Source organism: Chiloscyllium punctatum, chromosome 16 (assembly GCF_047496795.1).
Source record: "Chiloscyllium punctatum isolate Juve2018m chromosome 16, sChiPun1.3, whole genome shotgun sequence".
Taxonomy (NCBI): Eukaryota; Metazoa; Chordata; class Chondrichthyes; order Orectolobiformes; family Hemiscylliidae; genus Chiloscyllium; species Chiloscyllium punctatum.
Window position 1 is genome coordinate 26,921,838 of NC_092754.1, and position 19,947 is coordinate 26,941,784.

Below are 19,947 nucleotides of genomic sequence, written 5' to 3' on the forward strand. Positions count from 1 at the left end.
TCTGACTGTCCCCAGAAACTCTGAATCTCTGTCTGTCATACATTACTGAACAGCTTTGCCTATGGTTTTCTACAACTTCTCAAAAGTGGCGCTCACTTTCTGGGAGGTGATACTCCAGTGAGTTGAGGACCCATCACTGCAGTGCCTGTAGCGCTCCGTCTCTGGAGAAATGCACATGGAATTCTCTCCTCTACCCTCATCAGTTTGCAACTTGAAACCATTAATGTGAAAAGGTTGTTTAATGGGGGTGATGTTGGCACAGTGGTAAAATCACTGGGTTAATACTCCAGAGGCTTGGCTTAATCCCATGGAGAGGTTGAAATCAAAGTACTGGAGGAATTCAAGGTCTGGTAGCATCTGTGCAGCATTTTGACAGAGGTCTGTTGGACTCTGTGTTTCTCTCTCCACTGCTATTGGACCCACTGAGTTTCTCCGTTGCTTTTGTATTTATTGCAGGTTTCCAACTTCTGCAGTACCTTGCTGTTATATTAGTGCTTGGGGGGTAGGGGGGGTTGGGGGGGTGGGGGGGGGGAGCAGGGAATAGGTTCAGATCCTACCTTGGCTGCTGGTGGAATTTAAATTCCGGTAATAAAATATAGAATTCTCAAGCTAGTCTCAGTTCTCATGATAACGACTATCATCAATTTGTTGTTTTTTTTAAAAAAAAACATCTGGTCCACTAATGTTCTTTCCAGGACCAAAATCTACTGACCTGACTTGGCTTACATGTGATTCCATACCTGCAGCAATGGGGATAATATTGTGGCTGTGAAATTATCCCCTCAGTTCAGGAGTAGGCAACATTTGGTGGCCTTATCAGGAATGCCCACATCCCTGATAGACCATAGAAAATGTTTACTTCCCTGGATTCTTTCTCATGGATATGTAGGCACTTCAGGATGTACGATTAATCTAACTTCTCTCCGTCTAAGATGGAGTTATCACTTGACTAAATAAATAAACCCATCTGGCCCTGCAGACTATAATAAACATTGCGTGCAGCTTGTGGTGCTGTAAAACTGGTGCTGTACCCCATTGTTAGAATGACAGGCCAGCAGCAAGAGGCTTTTCATATAAGTGAAAGCATATCCCGGTCCCTAAACGTGACGGAATCTACTGTCGAGTCTGAGCATTGTGAGAAAGCTTGGCCTTTTTATTTCACACTAATAGTGAGACAAACCTGTGATGGGCCCATGGAAGTGGTTGGAGCAGACTGAAATAAAACACACACACAATTGGTGCTTTTCTTTAATATTTAAAAAGTGGGGGGGAGGGGAAAGAAGATAAAGCAAGAAAAATAGGATGTGAGGTCAAAATGGTTTTACAAACCAGGTTTTGTTTATCTTTTATTTCAAAAATATACTTTTAGTTTTATAAAAATTTTATATATAGTCCCTAAAGCAATTCAGTTCTGTACAGCAATGTATGGAGGAACCAACATTGGAGTTTGACCCTATCCAGCAGACAAACTAAAGGCATCCCTCTCTTCTGCAAGACTATGCTTGCAAGCATTTGAGGCACCAGAAGGTTCTGACAGCTGAATGGACCCCCATCAAAGTGGCCTTTCCCCACTGCCCCAAGCTTTAGTGCACCCCTCAGCCAGGTAGTGGTGGGCCTTAGAACGTGCCAGGCTGCAACACCTCAGTCAAGGTCAACTCCTCGTTCTGGAAGCCTGAACAGGTTTTGCTGTTTACACTAGTCCACAGAACTGCCAGTCTCTCAACTGGCATCTTTTGAAAGGCATTTTACTCTAGGTGGAGAACTACACTTGAGTTAGGCAGATTGTGTTCTTCGGTGCTGGCTAAATGAGTCAAGATACATCAGGAGATGAGTGGCATGTTTCTGGGACCTAAATATCAGGGTGTAGCAGAAAAAAAACCGAATCTTTCTGTAGAGACTTGAAACAAACAATGGAGGAATTTGCATTATTACTGTAAACCGAGCAAGTGAAACATGCTGTGATCATCTTACAAAATGCATTTGGCCTGCAATCGGAGTGTTTGCTCGCCAAACAGGAAATGTCAGGTTCTGTCTCCATGGAGATGAGGACAAGTGGAGGTGGAGAACAAAGGGAGCCAATTTAGTTTGTCCCCTCCCTCATTTGGGAGAATGCAACCAGTGAATGGAAAATTCTGTTCTTTCCCAAGTTGTACTGGGCCATCCTTGAGTAAAGATGGTTTATGTGGGCAATCTTCAGTGGTGTCTGCAGTTTTGAAATGACTGCAGATGTTGGCTTGTGAATACTTTTATCATTGGCATCAGTGAGACCACACCTGGAGATCTGTGCACAATATTGTTCTCCTTTATTGGCAGAAGACTGTCAGTTTATAAGAAACAGTTCAGAATAGGTTTACTAGGTTAATGGCTGGGTTGCTTTGAGGAAAGGTCAGACAAGCTAGCCTGGTATCACTGGGGTTTGGAAGGATAAGTTGCAACTTGATTGAGACATAGGATCCTGAGGGGGTCCTGACAGTGTGGGCGTGGCCTGGATGGTTTGTGTGAGAATATAGAACTAGAGGGTCTCTGTTCTTCAGAAATAAAAATCAGGGTGAGGAGAAATCTTACAGGGTTGAGTGTCTTTCGAACTCTATCTCTGAAAAAGGTGAGTTTTTTTTAAGGCAAAAGCAGTTAGGTTTTCAGCTGTGCGTCTCTTGAGTTTTATAGATGGGAGTACAGAGCCATCAGTTCAGGTATGATCCTGTTGAATGGTGGAGCAAACTCAAACGACCGAATGGCTTGCTACTCTTGTGTTTGATATCCTCTTCATCTGCTATTTGACATTAAGTCATTTATAAAATGGGCTGTCCAATTCCTTTTTGAAAGCATCACTGCAGGTGTGTTTCAATGCTAACACTGAGCTAGCTTCATTTCTTGGACATAGTTCTATAATAACTGGATTCGGGAAGATTTCCACTGCTTGTTATTTCTTGCATCTATACATTAGACCCAAATTGTGCAGCTAAAATCTATTTGCCAAGTGATTCCACATGACTCAGTGCCAACATACTGATGGAGACTAGGTGTATCCGACTGTTAGAAACGGTTCAGTTGGTATCCTTTTACTGCTGAGTCGCAAGGTTTAGTTCAAGACCCACATCAGGACTTGAATGCAAAGCTCAAGGCTGACATTCCAGTGCAGTAATGAGGGAGTGCTGTACTGTTGATGGTACTGCCTTTTGGAGGAACTCGAGCTTTATTGGCTGCTCAGATGGTTGTTTGAAAAAAAATCCATGCCATTATCAGTGAAAGAGCAGAGGGGCTATTACTGTCCTGTCCAATGTTTTGTCTCCGTAATCAATATCACTGAAGTAGATCATCTGGCCATTATCACAATGGTGTTTGTATGAGCCTTCTGTGTGTAAATTGGCTGCTGCATTTTTCTTGTGATGTGACAGTAACTACATTGGGACTTCATTGTGCAAAGTACTATATGAATACTGTCCTTTTAAATAAAGATCTAGATGCTAACTTTGTTCTTTTTTAAAATTAATTCAGAGATGTGAAGAAGATTGGAGTCCGGTTACCAGGGCACCAGAAGCGGATTGCTTACAGCATTCTGGGACTGCAGGAACAGGCTAGCAGCATGGGTGTATACACTGTATGAACTGTTCCTGTACACTGCACCTAGGGGGCTAAAATCCACCCCCCCTCCACAAGACCTTTTCCAAACATCTCTTAATACTTGAATCGAACAGCAACCCTGCACGTGAGTGCTGGAAGGATCCAGTGCTGAAGAAAAACTCTTATTTTCCCTTTTTACTTAAAAAGGGGGGAAAAATCTGCAAGAGATTTAAGAGACAAAGGCATCAGCACATGGACCTCACCACTCCCCTCATTGATGCTTGGGATTCCAACTGGCAAGTGACCAACACGATTGTATTAGGAAGAGGGGGAACATTCCAGACGCCCTACAGCCAAAGTGGCTTTAATTGAATTGCTGAGCTGGTGCAGTGTGTACCCGTGGAGGGAATGAACAGCTTTATTTGGATCTAAGCAGCATCCATTTTGACTGTGCAGTTTAATTAGTACCTGATTGGTTGGTTTGTTGGCTTCTTCTCTCTGATAGTTACAGAGACTCGAGTACTCAGTAACAGGATCATTTGAGGAAGGGACTCCTTACCTAACATCCTCTTCAGAGTCGCCTCTATAAAAGTTAAGACACTTGTCAGGAAAAGCACTTGCTTTTTGAACTGTTTCCTATTTATAGGGGTTTGAAGAACCAATTGGGTGGCATTAAAGCAGGCTGAAGTGAACAGGTGGCATATAGATCATTGTTCCAAATGATTTTGTATAAATGTAGTTTAAACAATGCCAGTTTAGAGAAACCAGTGTGAAAGCGAACCAGCTAAATCCCAAGCAGCATTTGCAGTTGCTTGAACCTGTAGATAATTTTGGTCCTATTGAATGATTTCCCCGTGGAATGGTGCAGACCCAAACTCCCTTGCTTTGGGCTGTAGTGTGTGTGTGTGTGTGTGTGTGTGTGTGTGTGTGTGTGTGTGTGTGTGTGGCAGTGGACATGGTCCCTGGATGATGGGCTGGTTGTTTCAAACCCATTAGTACTGGTGACCATTGGGCAAATTGCCATCTGTTTAATGAGGGGCAGGTCATCCAAACAATGGCTGTCATGTGCCAATCCACCAGTTCAAAGACTACCTCTCAGCTACCCGCAGCTGCAGTAAAGCGTACTTTTGACTGTTTTCTGATACAAGCTGCCAACAATGTGCCACATTGCTAAATCCCAAAGATAAACAAATTCCCATGTGTCTGATCTCCACATCCTACAAACATTCCCATTTCAAAGATTCCCCTGCCCTTTTTCTGTGTAATTGTAATGCACTTCAGTAATGATCTATAAACAAAATAGCAATAAAGGTTGTTACCTTTTTGGGTTTGGGGGAATGCACATCTAAGTGGTAGATTTGCACATAGCATTGAGGGGAAATCCTTTATTTTTCAAATCCATGTTTTTCTTAAAGTTTTAAAGAGTGAATTTGCACAGCTTAGATTCCTATAAAATCAGGACATTTGAAAAAAATATATATATAGTGAGTCTCTTCCGAAATTAGACACTTTTGCTCTTTTTTTAAGAAAAGGAAAATGTTTTATTTAAACTGTATTTATTCTGTGCTTTCCTCCAACACTTTGTTAATTTATTTAACTCAATTTAATTTGCTGTCCTGGCAGCAAAACTTTCTCCTTTTTTTATTGTCTGTAATTTGCTTTGTATTTAGAAAATGATTTATTTATTCAGACTAAGGTGAGTAGACCTGGTGGAGAAGGCTCCTTGCCCAACAACAGTTTTTTTTGTAATAAAAGCTGGTGTACTGGTCTAGAGCGTCTCTTGATTTCCTTTCTCTCTAGCTTTTAACGTGTGTTTGGTACAGTGCAAGTTGCTACTGCTGTTTTGAGATTACACTGCAACAAAATCGTAAATAAATCTTGCAGAGCCTATTATAGATGCGTTTGCACTAAGTCTTGCAAAGCTCCAGATGTCCCACTGTCAATCTTATTTTGTGGGTCTATGTAGCTGCCACATGATGATGTTCCTACTTTGATCCTCCCATTCTGCTGAAAGTGAATAGCCAGTTGGAAAACTCTGTGAACAAGTGTTCTGGACATCTAGGGGTTCAGTTCTTTGAATGAAACTTCAAATGACTCACTGGTCAGACTGCACCTTTTTTAACTGGGGTGCGACGTTTGCGTGTTCGTGCTGTTGCTGTACCTGGAGAGCTAGCCTTGTGGCTAGTTGCTAGGACTTCCCAATTAGTAAGCCAATAGTCTAATATAGTCTACAGTCAAAAACCCATCTATACTGGTAAGCCTTTATTGGCATCCTTCAGTGTTTGTCTGAGTCTCTAGGCCTTGAGCACAAGTGGAGGACATTCAGCCCAATTAGTTGTCTGTGGGGTTAATGGGAGAAGTCATGTGAAATAAATAATCTGAGATACTGTTGGGGCAAGAGTTCTAGAGAAGAGTTAATTGCGTTAAGGTAGATCTTCCATTTTAATGAGATGCAGATACTCCGAGCCAAGTGGACTGGAGTCATGGAGCTTTGTATTTGGAGGAAAACAACACAACTACCACACTCTGTGTTTAGTAGAGAGCACGGATGTATTAGTAACTAGGTTCGGAACCTCCAGTAATTGCACACGAATATTAAGTTTCCCATTTATCAACGAAACTGTTCAATAATGAAAGGACGTGAGCAGCTTCACCCTATGACTAAGTCTATCTCATGACTTGGTCCCTTTCACAGCCTGTCCATTCTGGTTTGTGATTCATGTAGCTGGATTCTAGCCAGTATAGTTGAATATATTTAATTGCCAATTTCTTTCTGCTAGGCTAAAATTTCAGTTAACTAATTCTAAAAGAGCACGCAATTGTGTGCATCCAGTAAGTGCGAACTCTGGCTAAAAAGCCTTTGTCCAAGTGGCTGCCTTTTATGGTTATCCAGAAAAACGACTTGAGATCTGAGTCAACCCTATGTAGAATATTACACAGTGCAAGGAGCCTACAATTTGGTCTAAATGTCTCTGGTTTGAGCCTCCATCTTCAGGCCAGTCATGGCTTGGGAAGCTTGAAGATCCAATCAGCTGGCTGTAGTGAGATGGAGGTTGTAACATAAGTCCACATTAATGCTCTCTTCATTTGTGCTTTAGAAAATTCCAGCTGAAATATTCTCAAGAGCCTTGCTTACACACGTGGGGATGAACAGCGGTGTGTTATTCCCAACAGCAGAACCAGAATTCTGTGCCATTTTGTAACATGCTTCCTTTATACCATTTCTCCCATGATTACAATTAAAATTTAAATTGCTGGTGCAAGCACAGAGAATGTTTCTGTGGTGGGAGATACTTCTATTGGCAAAGATTTAGAGTGGTGCCGGAAAAGCACAGCAGGTCAGGCAGGATCCGAGGAGCAGGGAAATCGATGTTTCGGGCAAAAGCCTTTCATCGGCAAGCTGTTGGCAAAACCTACCAGCAGTTGGCAACTGGGTATATATAGGTGAACCTGGATAAACCAGCTTTGCTTGCTCTCTGATTATCTTCTCTAATGGGTTCTGTGGACTAGTCTCTTACTCTTTTGCTAACAGTGTGACCCTGTAGGTTCTTATGGCAACAAACAAAGCTGTGTGATGCGAATGAGCCCATGAATTCCACCCCCTTCTCCCCACCCCCTTCTCCCCACCCCCTTCTCCCCACCCCCTTCTCCCCACCCCCTTCTCCCCACCCCCTTCTCCCCACCCCCCCCCCCCCCCCCCCCCCCCCTTACCTCCAAGCAGTGGTGAGAAGGGAGCCTTTATAATCCCTTCCATTGACCCCAATCAAAACATCAACTACTGCCCACTGGGCTCCTTCCAGTTTGACCTCCAATTCTGGCATTGCATGTGCAGCTAGGGACATTGCAGAAATGGTTTGTAGCATCTGTGTTCCAATTTAATCCCCTCTTCGCCCCTTTTATCAGCTTCACATCATCCCCCATTGTGCTTTATGCCTTTCTGCTGTAGACCATTAATCTCAGGACCCTGTTGTTGTATAAATGAAAATTCCATATCCCTCCATTGAGTGTGCACCCATTGCCATTCCCCCTTCGATCCTATCCCTGCCTTGCATCATCCTTAAGATTGCTGTTGGATACTTTGGACCACGCTATTCAATTATCCCAACCTCAAAGTGGATCTGCCTCCCATCAAGTCAAATCTTGTACATGTCCTCTCTATCGGCCAATATCCAGTCAACAGACCCACATGTGGGCAGAAGTGACCCTGCTCTCTGGGCTGCCTTCTCTACATTTGACTGACAGTCCCCAGCTGCAGCCAAGGACCTAGACCTTCCCATTTCAGTGACCTATACTGCTGACCCCAACTTCTGCCTTCCTTGGCTCCCTTGCCTACTCCTCTGTACCCCTTACCCCACTCCAAACCCTCCTGCCTTTCCCCCTTACTGATCCCTAGCTCCCACACAGGCTGCTGCTCTCACTTGTCATATGGACTTTAATAAGAAAAACCCCCTGACCTCAATCACAGCTGCTCAGAGAAAACTGTCGACTGTCCCTTTAACCAAATGTAAACCGGGTTCAAGATCCTCTGTTCCGCTGATTTTGATTTGGAGATTGGACTTCTTTTTACGTATAGTCATTAATATAAAATTTAATGTGCAACAGGATTGTAAACATGCAATCGCTGTGTGAAGCTTAACATGCCATAGCCATGTGACTGACTTTAATTGCATTTCAAGCCACCATTAAGAAATAGAGATTTTACATCCCACTTAGTTCAGTCACACTGCACACCATGTTTTCTGTAATCTCCAGTGAAGGTTCCCATGCAAATTATGATTTTTCTGTTTCTGTCTCCATACTAAATCTGCCATCCCTCGATCCAATCTCCCAGCCAGCAGCATTGTAAAATGGGAGCTAAAACTAATTTCCTCAATGAACCTGCCCACTGCATGTGTGTACACACACACACACACAGACAGTCCTCCAATGGAGATTTCATTGAGATCTAGCCAAATCTTCCACTGAAATGGAGACTGGCCCTGGCCTCAACTCCCATTACTACCCCATCATTGTCATCCTCTCTCAAAGAGATGTATAGCATTGAAACAGATCCTTTGGTATAACTCATCCAGGCAGATCAGACATCCTAAATTAATCTAGTCCCATTTTCCAGCATTTTGTTCATATCCCTCTAAATCCTTCCCATTCATATACCCATCCAGATGCCTTTTAAGTGTTGTTATCGTACCCGCCTGCTCCCCTTCTTCCTCTGCACCTACTCAATCTGACCTCCTTCCTCTCCCTACCTCTCCCAGAAGTTTGGGAGCAGGGACAAATTGTGGTGATGGTCTGAAGACCTCGTCCTCAACCTGAGTCAGTAAAATAATTGGCTAATCTTAGATGAGCCACAATAGCCACATTGATTTTGGTAATATAAGTGGATAATTTCTTGTGATTTATGATGTGGAAGAGGAATCACTTGCCAACTTTCTGACCATTCTTGGTCTACACAAGGATTGTGAATCAAGCCACAAATTCCTGTGTGACAGGAAACAAGGCCATAAAGGTCACATTTGGTCAAGTCATTTGAGTGTTGTATACTGAAATAGAGGCTTGAAATGTCCAGGCAAGTTACCTGCAGAGAGATTTGACCAGCCTTTTGCGTAAACTCAGTTACAATTTGTACTAAATATGCTATCAACGTTGTGTTGTGTTGCCATAGTCTTCCCAGACCGTGGGCGCTGCTCTCTTATTAGAGAAAAGCAACTGGTGGTGATTTAAGCTGAGGGCCATCAGACCTCAGCCAAGGGAAGAGGTTGAGAAGGAGAGTCCTTCATGGTAACCTCAAACCGGTAATGGGAATTGAACCCAGGCTGTTGGCATCACACTGTTCTGTAAACCAACGATCCAACCAACTGAGCAGCAAATACAGAAGTGCCTACGAGGGCACATCTGCAAAGGATGCAATCTCTAGCACAGATTACGAAGAGGTACAGAGTGATATCCCAAGTTAAATAATGGGCAATACAGGAATCCTCTTTACTATAAAATGTGGGGATCATTTATAGATGTGATCAGTGCTGCTTAACTTGAGAGAATATCTATAATAGACCTGAAATTTCTGAGATCCCAGTTTGTCTAATAAGGCATCTGGGTGGGTACATGAATAGGAAGGGTTTAGAGGGATATGGACTAATTGCTGGCAAGTTTAGGATATCTGGTTGGCATGAACAAGTTGGACTGAATGATCTGTTTCCTTGCTATACATCTCTATGACATTAATAAGTGCGGTGCAGATGTTCATATTGACAATTTGAAATGAAAATTTTTAATTCCAGTTCAAAAGGGATTAATTTTGTACAATGAAAATGCGGATTCCAGGTGTCTCCAAACATCATCTCTTTGACTTCTTGATCTGCTGATGACAGCCCACATTAACAACCTCATTATATCAGTTCTACCAGAGGGTAATGACAAGTAAATAACATACTATTGCCAACAAGCTTCTAGGTAAACTGCTTTTTGAGAGATTTTTAATATTATAACCAGTAAACACAATGCAGCCACATGATTCAAAGTAACTGGGAACAAAGGCAGGCAATGTGACAACAGTTACTTGCAGCAGAAGGTTCCTTTTATCAGCACCTTGTCAGGAGTGCATTGCAGAGCTGTCAAAGTATCAATAAACAAGTGAGTGTCAAACCAATAAAACAAATTCCCACTGACCGAAGTAGTAGTTTGTTAATTGCATTTTGTCAGCCTTTCATTATCACTCCTTCATCATCAATATAAACAGGTAATCACGCAAACAACTAAATCTACAGCTTTAGGATTATAACAGTTTTACCACATCCGGCTGTGCTCTGTATATAGAGATTTCATCATTTCTAAGGTTTTTCTCCACTACAGAATCTCCATAGCGCTGGTTAAGTGTCACACCAATTCATTTTTTTTTACATTGGATCTTTGCTTATCATCCACCATTCCTCCAGCACACAATATGTCTCCAATCTCAACTTTGAGTTTTGTTTGTTTCCTGTTTCTTAGTTATAGAGTCAGAGTCATAGAGCTGTACAGCATGGAAACACCCAACTCGTCCATGCTGACCATAGAGTGAAAGAGTCACAGAGATATACAGCACGGAAACAGACCTTTCGGTCCAACTCATCCATGCTGACTAGATATTCTAACCAAATCTAGTCCAATTTGCCAGCACTTGGCCCATATCCCTCTAAACCCTTCCTATTCATTTACCCATCCAGATGCCTTTTAAATGCTGTAATTGTACCAGCCTCCACCACTTCCTGTGGCAGCTCATTCCATACATGCACCACCCTCTGTGTGAAAATGTTGCCCTTTAGGTCCCTTTTATATCTTTCCTCTCTCACCTGAAACATATGCCCTCTACTTCTGGACTCCCCCATCCTGGGGAAAATACCTTGTGTATTCATGTCCCCCATTAATTTATAAACTTCTATAAGGTTACCGTTCAGGCTCCGACACTCCAGGGAAAGTAATCCAAGGCTAATCAACCTCTCCCTACAGGTCAAACCCTCCAATCCTGGCAATATCCTTGTAGATCTTTTCTGAACCTTTTCAATTTTTACAATATCCTTCCAATAGCAGAGAAATCAGAACTAAATGCAGTATTCTAAAAGTGGCCTAAACAATGTCCTGTACAGCTGCAACATGACCTCTAGCTCCTATACTCAAGGCACTGTCTAATAAAGACAAGCATACCAAACACCTTCTTCACTGTCTTGTCTACCTAAGAATCCACTTTCAAGGAACTGTGAACCTGTACTCCAAGGTGTCTTTATTCAGCAACATTCCCCAGGACCTTACCATTAAGTGTATAATTCCTGTCCTGATTTGCCTTTCCAAAATGCAGTGCCTCACATTTATCTAAATTAAACTGCAACTGCCACACCTCAGCCCATTGGCCCATCTGATCAAGATTCTGCTGTAGTGTGAGGTAACCTTCTTCGCTGTCCACAAAACCTCCAATTTTGGTGTCATCTGCAAACTTACTATCCATACCTCCTATATTCACATCCAAATCATTTATATAAATAACGAAAAGCAATTCGTTGATCAAGGTGTAAATTGTTGAAAACAGTGGTGCTGGAAAAGCACAGCTGGTCAGGCAGCATCTGAGGAGCAGGAGAGTCAACATTTCAGTCATCAGCTCTTTATCAGGAATGGAAACAGATCCTTCAGTCCAACTCATCCATGCTGACCACGTATCCTAAATTAATCTAGTCCCCTTTGCCAGCCCATATCCCTTTAAACCCTTCCTATTCATATACCCATTTGGATGCCTTTTAAATGTTGAAACTCTATCAGCCTCCATCAGTAATGAAGGACTGATGCCTAAAACGTTGACTCTCCTGCTCCACAGATGCTGCCTGACCTGCTGTGCTTTTCCAGTGCCACCCTTTTCGATTTTGATTCTCCAGCAATGTAAATTGGCTGATCCCTCCAGGCAATACACGTGAAAACCACAGTTTGACTCCTAAAGATTCACCAAGGTACCAGTGGCCCAGTATAATACAGAAACCAAAGGGGCACATTGACTGCATGAAACTCAAAGGTTAGAATGCAGGTACAACATTAATTAGGAAAACTAATATAATGCTGCTACTTATCATAAGAGAAATGACTACAAAAATAGGGATTTATGCTTTAGTTATACAGGGCACTGGTGAATTCACATTTGGGTACTGTGTATAATATTGGTCATCTTATTTAAGGAAGGATGTAAATATCCTGTCGTTGAATGTTTTTAAGGCAAAGGTAGATTTTTGAACAGTAAAGGGATTGAGGATTATGGTGAGCAGGTGGGTGAGTGGAGCTGAATCTATGAAAAGATCAGCCGTGATCTTATTGAATGGTGGAGCGGGTTCGATGGGCCAAATGGCCTACTCCTGCTCCTAGTTCTTTATATTCCTATGTCCTGGAAGTAATTCACAGAAGGTTTACCAGAATAATACCTGGAATTGTAGCAGATTGGGGGGAAGGTGGGATGTGTTCCCTTTATCAGGAGAAGTTGGGAAGAATAAGAAATGACTAGATTGGCACATGTAAGATTATGAGAAGTCTTGACAGGGGATATGTGTAAGGAATGTTTCCCCTTGTGGGAGAGTCTCGAAATGGGGCCACTGTTTAAAAATCAAGAGTTGTCTGTTTAAAACAGAGGTGTGGATTAATTTCAGACTTTCCTGAAGTAGCATCCCTTCTGTTTCAGGGATTGTTAGTCAACAAAGCACTAGTTGTGGACTCAAGTCAAATTATATCCATTAAACCCAATTACATCCAATTAAAGCCATTCATGTCCTGTCCAGACACAAAGCAGAAGGAGGAGGATCATGCAAGACAGATGTAATAGTCCTTTAATAATTCAAAAAGGAGCTGTCCTCATGACAGTTCCTTGTCTAAAGGCTAAGTTAGTTCAACCCAGTTTTTTCCAGGGGCATCTGCGTTGGTGGGAGTCAAAGACATAGTGGTAGCATACTTGGAAACCACTTTCCGGAGGAGGGCTTTTAATTTAATATCTGCTAATGATGGCTTCCTTAACATTTTAAAGGAATTACATCCTTCTGAGTGGTATCAGGGAATATGTGACACATTACTCAATCTGCAGTTCTATTATATTGCTAACAGATATCCTACTTGTCTGGACCAGTGATTTCACATTACAAAGCTGACGATACATGATGGAACACTGTACTTCCAATGCTTGTCCAGGATGCCAGACACTATTGAATGGCACTGATATGGTTTTACAGATCCATAAGGCCAATGTTATCCCTTTCCCAAGCACTAATTGCTTTCACTCCATGACTGTAGAATCAATCGTGTCACCACAGGAGCTGAATTGAGAATAGAAATAGTGAACGTAAAGGAATGCTTGGGGTCAATACACTTGGAACTTTGAGCTCATCTTAGATACTGCAGCAGAGAATGTTTTGAAATACTGACAGTCAGGCAACTCTTGAAACAGCTTAATCAGTCAAAATATTCTATTGGCAAATATTGCTAGTAATGCCATGGGATGGCATGGTGGTTCAGTAGCTGGCACTGCTGCCTCATAGCTCCAGGGTCCTGGGTTCAATTCCAGCCTCGGGTGACTGTCTGTGTGGAGTTTGCATGCTCTCCATGTGTTTGTGAGGGTTTCCTCCGGGTGCTCCAGTTTCCTCCCACGATCCAAAGATGTGCAGTTTAGGTGAATTGGCCGTGCTAAGTTGCCCATAATGTTCAGGGATATGTAGTTAGGGGTACAGGTTTTGGGTAAGATACTCTTCAGGGGGTCACTGTAGGGATTCTAATTTCTGAGCTAATGTGAGCTTATATGAACGAATGGCAAAGGTGACCATTAGAGAGAAAATCCACAAGTTGGGGACAATCGCACACCACACCCCATGTTGCTTTTCAGCCCAAGCCCAGTTCCTGATGAAAGGTCCCTGGACCTGAAAAGCTAATGTTGCTTTAGACTTGCTGAGTTTCTCCAGCAATTCCTTTCTTGTTTCAGAGCATCAGCATCCACAACTCTTTGTTTTATTTTATTGTACCAAAATCCTTCTTGTCAGATGTCAAAGGGCTAGGAAGAGATGAGACACTTATAACTCTGCACTGGCTGCCATTGTAATGTGAGGCTTCTGCTTTAAACAGATCAGAAAGAGACAGATGTTGGAATAAACAATGTCAGAGAATCGAATACATATGCCAGCCAATTATCATTCAATAATCCGTCTTGCAAACATACAACTGATGTCGGCAATGTGCTTGATGTTTGTCATTTGCCAGGCACACCTTGAGTTGAATGAAATATGGGTGTGCCCACACAATTGTAAGAATGCTGTCCTTCCTGATGGTCCATCAAGCTGGCTGAAGTGAAATGCACCATAAACATTGAGCTTACGTTACCTTGCAGCCTTCCTACATACGACTAACAATCTCTTTCTCGACTGTGGCCACAGATGTGACTCTGGGATGGTATGCTGCCTCCCTGGTGCTAGGTCAAGGATGTCACAGAGTGGCTTCAGGACATTGTTCTGGGGGAGGGCGAGAAACCAGAGGCTGCAGTCCACCTTGGCAGCAACAGTGTAGTTGAGAGAGAGTTCAGCACGTTGTCATAGATTCAGAATAGCATTAATAACAGGGACTTTGCCCCTTTTCACCATTGGGCTGGGGTTTGCAAGACCTGTGCCTTAGAATCTGAGCTCGAGCTATGAGTCGCTAGAGTTCCCGACAGACAGATGGCAGTGTGAGTCTCATTTGTTTCTATAGGTATGTACATTATATAGTTTAGGCTGTGACAATGTCGTAGCTCTAAGAGGTTACTTTGTCCTTTTTTTTGAAGAGAGGTTGTAAGGCAGAGGTAGAGAGCAGTCTACCAGTGCCACTAGGGCAAACAGCTTGTGAGTCCTTGTGGTTTTTTTTAGACGTTGAAACAATAGAAGCAGCCTGGACGGGTGTTCTCGCAGACAAGGATTATTAGTCTTTTTTAGTTTTTAGGTTTAGCTTTAAGCAGTTGCTGTTGTCAGCTTGAAGAAGTGGGAGGTATTTTCCCTCTCTCAGTTAGAGCTAGTGGCTGGGATTTCTCTTTGCTGCTGGGTTACTTGTGAGATAAATCCTTTGCCTGAATTTGCCTTTTTGCCAAGGGGTATGCTTATGGAATGTTACTATATTGGAATTAGTTAATTAATAATTGTTACTGTGGTCATTATTCTGGTAAGTTTTCCAGTGTAGCTGAGTTATTCTAAGATCTTCTTACTTTGATGTATTTTAACTATAGTGTTTGAATAAATTGTGTTTTGCTTAACATTGAGTAGTTTGACCAGTCACATTGCATCTGGAACACAACGTGTTACATTTGCCTTTAAAATAAAGTTAGGATCTAAGCAATCTTCTTTTAATATTTTGAGGGGGTCTGGTCTGGTCTATAACAAAGCTAATAGATTCACTCATTAGTTTGCATATATCTCTAGTACATATTAAATTGATTACACTAATAAATTTACTTCATATTAAAGTGCACGTGTCTTCTTGCATTCACTTTGATCAGACCTTAAAGAATCTGCTAAGTACTTTTACCCTAACAATACAGACGTAAAGTGAAATGGAGGCTGAGATGAGATCAGCCGTGACCAAGTTAAGTAGCGCAGCAAACTTGAGGACCTGAATTGTCTATTCCAGCTCTTAGTTCTTATGTTCTTACTGAAAGGTCTGACAGGAGATAGACAATGGCTAATATTTATAGAATTAATACTTCATTTTCAAAAACATACCTTCCCTTAAGGCAAAAATGCTCAACAGGAAAAGCAGGAGAGCTGTGGTGATCAAGGGAAGTTAAAAATCACATTAGATCAAAGAAGGAAGTTTATAAAATTGACAAAAAATGTAGTAAGCATGAAGATTGGGAGGATTTTATAATTCAGCATAAAGGACCAAGAGATTGATTAAAAAAAGAGCATATAATATGCATATAAAAAGCAAGGTACATATAAATGTTCCTAAATTAAGAGCCTAGCTGATGAGATAGCACTCAATTGTGCTTTATACCTAAGATGGCACTGTGTGTGGTGACATTGTACACTTTTCATTATACTCTTGTACTCTGTACTTGAGTACACATGACATTAAAACCTCAATCTGAATCTAACTTATTTAGCTGATTCTCTTGAGGCTGGTTCAGCTGGAGAATGGCCCTTTCTTTTCCAAAATACGTTTTATTTGCAAAATCTGGAAACTAAATTACACATTTCAGTTTGAATTTTACAGAATTTGCAATAAAGTTCATTTTTTCTCCATACAGCATGTTTCATTTAATGTGGTTGCAATAAATTTAAAATTTAGAATATATATTCCATACATGAGGATAAAACATTTCAAATTGAAAATGACCAAAAACACAATAGCAATAAGCCTTGCTCTATACACCATGTTCTATTCGAATATGTCTCAATAGACTTCTAACTCTCTTGATCTTTACAATGCGCATTCTTTACCAGGCACATATCCTGTGGGTTTCTCTTGGTTTACTGTGGCTGAAAGGCTTTAGGCAGCAATCTTTTCCCATTGTGCCTCTGTGACAGCTGTTCCAAAGTGGAGTGCTCCTCTTAGCATGTGGCGTATCCCTCAGCCTGTTATCCAGGGCCTTGGAATGTGGCAACGTACAACACACAGCTGAGGTTGACTATTTCCAATGGAAGACCATTGTCTTTCAGGCAGACCAAAGAGCATCTTTCACCCAATAGTTGGTCCTCCAGCCACAACTGATGCTAATTACAATGTGTACTCCTGGGACTAGCTCACAGAGCACCAACTCTTGCAACATGGAGCTACTTGGGACGAACCTTGACAAAAAACATCGCATCTCTCTCCAGAACTTCTTTGCGACACATTCGATAAGGAAATGGATACGTTTTTGCCCCATTGCAGCCACATCAAGGATAACATGTAGTGTGGCTGAGACTCCAGGAATGTAGGAAGGATCTTTCTCACTGCTAGCCACGTTATGTATTGATTTGCTTGTAACCTCTGGTGATGGGACATTTTTCTAAATGACTTAGACAAGTAAAACCCCTACCATAGAGGGTATCCTGCCACTTGATTTCCTAAGCTGTTTCTTACGAATGGGCAACCACCTTGACCTGTCTCCCTAGACCCTGAGTGTGCAAGGAATGCTGCAGTGGTTGGAGGGCTGCCTTTAAAGAGCTGATATTGCAGTTCGAGTGATAGCAATACACAGCATTGCAGGGCCCCACAGATTCTGAATTAGTGGTGCTGGAAGAGCACAGCAGTTCAGGCAGCATCCAGGGCCCCACAGATTCCAGCTCCACCAGATGTAGCTGGCATTGATTCGGGATCATGTTTAATTTTCAACTTCAGACCACAGAAAACAATCTGAATTGAAAGATAAAATTACTCTTCTGATTGCAGCACTCAAACATCCTTCTTGGAATGATATTCAGAGTATCATTATTCTGTTGATACAGGAAACATAGTGGAGGGATACTTATAGCAAGGTCTCTGCCATACTGTTTGACCAATGCCTGGGCTTTGAATGGGAGAGTTTAGATTAGAGTGGTGCTGGAGAAGCACAAAAGGTCAGGCAGCATCCGAGGAGCAGGAAAATCAAACTTTCGGGCAAAAGCCCCTCAACAGGAATGTGGAGAGAGGAGGAGAACATCTTCAAGGTAGGCATCCTTGCAAGAGGATTCGCAGTAAGGTTAAAATCAACTAGGCCAAAGTGAGGACTGCAGATGCTGGAAACCAGAGTTGAGATCAGAGTGGTGCTGGAAAAGCACAGCATCCGAGGAGCAGGAAAATCGATGTTTTAGGCAAAAGCCCTTCATCATGAATGGAAGAGGCGGAGGCATAGTGTCAATGCCAGTGGAGCTAGTAATTAAGAACGGTTGATGTTCTGGGGACACAGGTTCAAATCCCAACATGGCAGATGAATTCAGTTTAAAAATAAAATCTGGAATGGCAACCAAGCAACTGCAATCACTTGTTGTAAAAACCCATCGGGATCATTGATGCCCTTCGGGGAAGGAAATCTGCCATCCTTACCTGGTCTGGCCAACATGTGACTCCAGACTCACAGCAATGAACCTGACTCTGAGTTGTTATCTGGGCAATTAGGAATGGACATTAAATGCTGGCCCAACCAGCAATGCTAACATCCCATGAATGAATCTAAAAGATGAATTGCTGCTTGCATTTTAAATAGCTTGTGGACTTGTTGGGCCAAAGGTCCTGTTTCCACACTGTAAGTAATCTAATCTAGCATGGAGCGATGAGGATCCTCTAGTATGGAACTTTTCATTGGATAGAATGTCATCAAATTCACAACACACAAATAGGCTATTCAGTCCAGCTGGTCAGTGCTGGTCTATGTATTGCACAGGACGTCCTCTCATTGTACCTCATCTTGGCTTTTCAGAATATCCTTCTATCCCTTTCTCCCTCAGGTATCTCACTTCTTCTTAACTACTGCCCACTGCCATAATTTCCACATCCTTACTCTCTGGGTAAAAAATATTTTCTTTTGAATTCTTCATTGGACATTTTAGCGACTATTTTATATTTATGAGCCCTAGTTTTGGATTCCTTTCCCGTGCTTAAACTATCAAACTCCTTTATAATTTTAAAGATCTCCTTTGAGGCGTTCTAAGTGGTGTACAGGAAACGTGATGTTACATTGCCTCCTGGATGCCTGCTCTATCTGAGCTGTCAGAAAGTCACTTGGTAACTCCACACCTGAACCATGGCCTGTATCATTGCAAAATTGAAACCGGTTGTGGAATTCAGCTGGCCTTTGGGCTGCGACCAGCAGATCCTTCCCATGCGTCACCCTCATTCCTCCACTAGTCTGTTATACTGTATGTTTTGTTACATAGTAAAGATGTCAAGGGATATGGGGCGAGTGCAGGAAAACGAGGCTGAGGTGGAAGATCATGAGTGAATGGTGGAGAAGGCTTGATGGGTTCAGTGGCCAAACCCTGCTCCGATTTCCTCTGGTCTTATGTTACCGCAGTAGAACACATTCCTGGAAGAGGCTGACCATAAAGGTGACATTGCCCCTCCCGCGAAACCTTCACTGGAAAGATGATCTCACAGAGGATAAGTAGCTTGAAATGTTCCCAGTGCCAGTTCATTATATCTGGATGAAATCATTCATTAACTACCACTCCCTTCAGCTTTGAACTTGTAATCAGGACGTACTGAGTAAGCGATGCCCTCAGCCTTCAGGTATTTCACTGAAAGTGATAGTAGCTGCTGTTTGTTTGACTCAATACCTGGCAACGCACTAGAAACGTTTCACATCCCTTTACTGCTGTCAGCTTTCAGAATGTTCAAGTCTGTTGGGGGATTTGACATTCCTCTCATTATAAAGGTGGGGCCAGGGCAAACAACTTCAAACATTTTCAGTGTCTTGGGGCAACATATTCCTGGTGGAAGCCCCGACTTCAGAGTGAAGTGGTGTAACATTAACCTACATGTGCCTTCCACTTTCCACAGCACTTCACCCCTGCTCATGTGAACCTGCGGCAGCACTGATGCCATTTACAGCTGGCCGACAGAGCAATCACGACCTTATTCACAGATTGAAGCTCATTTGGCATCTTCTACAAAGAAAGAAAATAGCTTACTTTTAGCGGAGTGCAATTCCCAGACTGGAAGCATGTTAGGGCCATCAGACTACTTTCAGAACATAGTCAGTGCCGTCACATAGAACTGGGCTCCCACTACAGTGAACTGTCAGCCAGGATTACATGATTAAGACACCACAGCTTGACCTGTTACTTTAACAGAGATGGTGGAGTGTTATCAATGAAACATGCTAATTCTGTATGACAATGTTACTTCCCTGTATCATGCCCCCCGTCAATGCTGACTAAGTTATGTGCTCTGCTCTGTCTGTTAGATATTTGAAAT

The 19,947-nt window shown here is 42.3% G+C and overlaps 1 protein-coding gene across 1 annotated transcript in view; it reads left to right on the top strand.

Moving 5' to 3' along the window:
* epha2b (eph receptor A2 b) overlaps window positions 1–5,330 on the top strand; it is a 44,977-nt gene extending 39,647 nt beyond the window's left edge. The window contains exon 17 of the mRNA XM_072586554.1: window positions 3,496–5,330. Coding sequence (XP_072442655.1) covers window positions 3,496–3,604 — 109 coding nt within the window. The 3' untranslated portion in view covers window positions 3,605–5,330. The remainder of the gene's footprint in view (window positions 1–3,495) is intronic.
* The last annotated feature ends 14,617 nt before the right edge of the window (window positions 5,331–19,947 follow it).